Consider the following 3,428-nt stretch of genomic DNA (forward strand, 5'->3'; position numbering starts at 1 on the left):
GAATATTATAAAAGGAATCATTTTGACCACATAAGCCTACCGTCTGAGAGCAAACAATTAGCTAATCTAAAGATTTAGTTGTGTTTGGTTTGCATAAACTCATTTACGCTAAAATGCATGCAACTAGTTGGAAAAATGTAGGAAAACATTTCAGAATCACATTCAGAATCAGATAAAGTCAAATGTTTGAAGCCTTCACTCAGCCTCTGTAGTCAATCGGAGCCACCTAGCTAACCTGCTAAATAATTAAAGCAAATTAACTTAATTTTAGGGTTGATCAATGGTTATATTGGTTTGGTTCTTAACTCTTTAGATGGCATCTGCTGCAAATAATCTTCTTACTCGTCCACCGTATTGATTGCCACTTGTAACACTGAAAATGTATTGGCTGCTAAAATCCTTCTTAATGAGGACCAGGAAGTGGGCAGTACCCAAAAAAAAAAAAAAAAAAAAAAACCACACAGGCACCTTCAGAAAAGCTCCTGTATTCATTTAAAAGGGTTTTCCTCATGGGGACCTGATTTTTTGTCCCCACTCTGCAAGAGGTCACCATGACGTGACTGTGTAAACAGATTGTTGTCCCCATAATGTGATTACCAGAACACACACACACACACACACACACACACACACATCTCGTTTTCTGTTTCCTGTGTCACTTTGTTTAAAAAAAAAAAAAAAGACATGAAAACATCAGTCCACTGTATAATCATTTATTTACATTGTTTTTGTTCTCCACCTAAAACACACTGAAAAAATACTGAGTTAAAATGTTGAAATATATACACTTTAAAATCATCAGCTATTTGACCACAAAACAGACAGTCATTGAAGTGACAGAAGGTAAAGCTGAGTTAAAGCTGAGTCCAGGTGTAAAAATATATTATATGTTACATATATTAACTCAGCTGACAGTAGCTCCATGCTACATGCTGACTGGGAGCTGTGGGCTGGTTACTGGTAAAGATGCTGGTGGTTGTCAGATGGGCAGACTGGTGGAGGGTCAGAGAGGCAGTGGGGTGAAGGAGAAGAACATGGCAGCAGGTGTTTCACCGTGCCTTCAAGTGAACATTCACAACAGGGCAACACAATGTGTGAACCGGCTCTTACCGAGACCTGAACTGTTCATCAGCTGCACATCAGGAGCATGATGAAACACAAGCGACAAAACTCAAGGCAGAAGAACCAAAACACAAATTATATAAGAGTAAAAAATGTAATTGGGCCAGGTGTGTGAGGTGATGACAGGATAAGATCAGGATCCAAACCAAACACTGCCTCGGCTGGTTGGTTCCATTAGAACATGGCGACTTTTGTCTGTGACCATTTAATTAAAATGGAAGTAACAAAATACAACAGACTGAGACTATCGGACCTCTGTCCATCACTTCTACCAGACAACACTAAACAATTAGACACACCAGGTCAACCTCACACTCATTATACTACAGCAGGTACACTAGGTCAAAGGTCAATCAGGAGGAGGCTCTGTGAACTGTGATGGAGGTTTGTGATATCTTCACTTCCACAGGTTTATCTACTGTTGATCATAGTTCGTCTTTTAGTGATATGGCTCAGGTGTTCTGGATCTCAGGATGTTCTCAGATCTCAGGTGGTCTTGGTGAGTACAGTGGTGACACTGGTAGAAATTATGGACTGTTTTAACAAAGCATTTATCATTGAGCAGTCATGAGAAGGCCGGGGCACACACCTGTCATGTAAAGAATCCCAGAACATGTTTTAGTCACATAATAACAGGACAGTCATTCTTGTTCTGCACTTGGGCTGAGCTGATACACGGACTCATCTGTTTTTATCATGGACGGAGAGATATATTTAAAATAATTACAGAAACAACCCACTGACGCAGTCTTTAGTTTAGTGGAAACCAGAAGCTCTACATTCTGTTACATCACAGATATGAAACTGGATTGTGTTTTTTTTTTGTTTTGTCTGTCATGGTCAAATGTTGATGGTGGATTTCAGCTTTCATAAACAAAAGGAAAATAATAATTCATTTAAAAGTCTGTACAATTTTCCACATCTTTACAGAATGACAGTTTGTCATCAGAACAGGTACTTTCTACAAGAGTCTGATCCACACCGACACTCCACTCGAATCCTCTTCTTGGGAGAGCTGGGGAGCCCCGCTAGACTGAAACTGGAGTCCATTTTGGTGCTTTCTGTGTCGACAGGATCAACTGGAAACAACCAGAAGCCGGATCAGGGACAGTAGGACAGTAGAGACTGCTAGAAAATGCTGGGACAGAGAGCAGGGGAATGACAAAAAGCCAAGAGACTGGCCAGCTCAGGACATCTGCGCCCTCTTGCTATGTGCCCTAACCACTCGCGCATCGGCTTGCCCCATTCACACGGTCGTGGAAGTGGACAGATGGCGATTGCTAGGTAATAAGGTAATTTTGAGCATTATTGTTCACATTTTGATATGTTTGCGGATACAGGACTGGACATATCCGGGAAGAAAACAAAAAATTAATAGAAGAAAACAAGGTTTTACAATTCGTGTCCCAGGAAAGAATATTAATTTTCCAGGACAGTCTCTCAAAAAAGGGAACAATCCCGTGAAAACTGCCAAGCACAAGTGATGAGGTCACACTCACTATACCCTTTTACTGGCTCCTATTCAGGTGACCCCAGTCTGTAAAATACATTTCAAACACATGATCAGCTTCAACTATTGTAGGAGAATGACATATTTGCTAAACGAATGATCAAAAAATGATTCCACTTGCTGGAACCCTTTTGCTTTTGTTCTGATTACTAGGGGAGCAAGATGTAGGCTTGGGGCAACATGCCTACATCTGCTGGTATTATTTTAATGGCACAGGTGTTTATTCTCAGGGCCTGAGCACTGAGGGAGCCAGTAAGTTTATGTGCAATTCACCCAGGGACTAGAAGAGAGAACTGAAGTCCTCGACTTTGCTCTTGTTTTCTCCATCGGGCTTGCTCAGCAGGATAGAACAGGAGAATCAGTCTCGATCTACTTCCCTTTTCTTATTCCAGACTTATCCAGACCTGGAAAATGGAGACATGCTGCACTGTAGGCAGCAGATAAGCACTAGAAAGTTGACTGAGTTCAGTAAGACAAGAACAGATAACAGTCCATTAAAACCTTTAGGATCAGGTCTGTTGTTGTTGGTGAGACCTGTTTGTTGACTAACCACAGAAAGAAGAGCTGGATGATGATCAGTTCATTCCTCTCACTGTCCCTTACTTAATGAGACTTACTTTGCATTTTGTAGTCGAAGGTGAGCTCCTCTCCTGCACGAATGGCCCGTGTTGAAAACAAAGCGATTCTCGGGAGTCTCTCATCGATGTTGTCAATGAACACGTTGAAGACCTGAAGGTTGGGGTTACACTGCAAAAACAACACAATATGAGTCAGAAGATTCTTTCTCACCCCCTGA

General features: G+C 41.3%; 1 protein-coding gene across 2 annotated transcripts in view; it reads right to left on the reverse strand.

The window, feature by feature from the left end:
- Positions 1-699: 699 nt before the first annotated feature.
- The window catches only part of LOC111670830 (histone-lysine N-methyltransferase SUV39H1), an 11,131-nt gene continuing 8,402 nt past the window's right edge, over positions 700-3,428 (reverse strand). Inside the window, exons 5-6 of one of the 2 annotated variants that reach the window (XM_023427742.2) lie at positions 3,250-3,379; positions 700-2,260 (exon numbers count right to left, since the gene is read on the reverse strand). In XM_023427742.2, the coding sequence (XP_023283510.1) occupies positions 2,151-2,260; positions 3,250-3,379 (240 nt within the window). In that variant the 3' untranslated portion in view covers positions 700-2,150. The remainder of the gene's footprint in view (positions 2,261-3,249; positions 3,380-3,428) is intronic. The other variant, XM_023427741.2, reaches the window with a different exon arrangement.

Source organism: Seriola lalandi, unplaced genomic scaffold (assembly GCF_002814215.2).
Source record: "Seriola lalandi dorsalis isolate HSWRI2012SDOR001 ecotype SW California unplaced genomic scaffold, Sedor1 jcf7180002054861, whole genome shotgun sequence".
Lineage (NCBI taxonomy): Eukaryota > Metazoa > Chordata > Actinopteri > Carangiformes > Carangidae > Seriola > Seriola lalandi.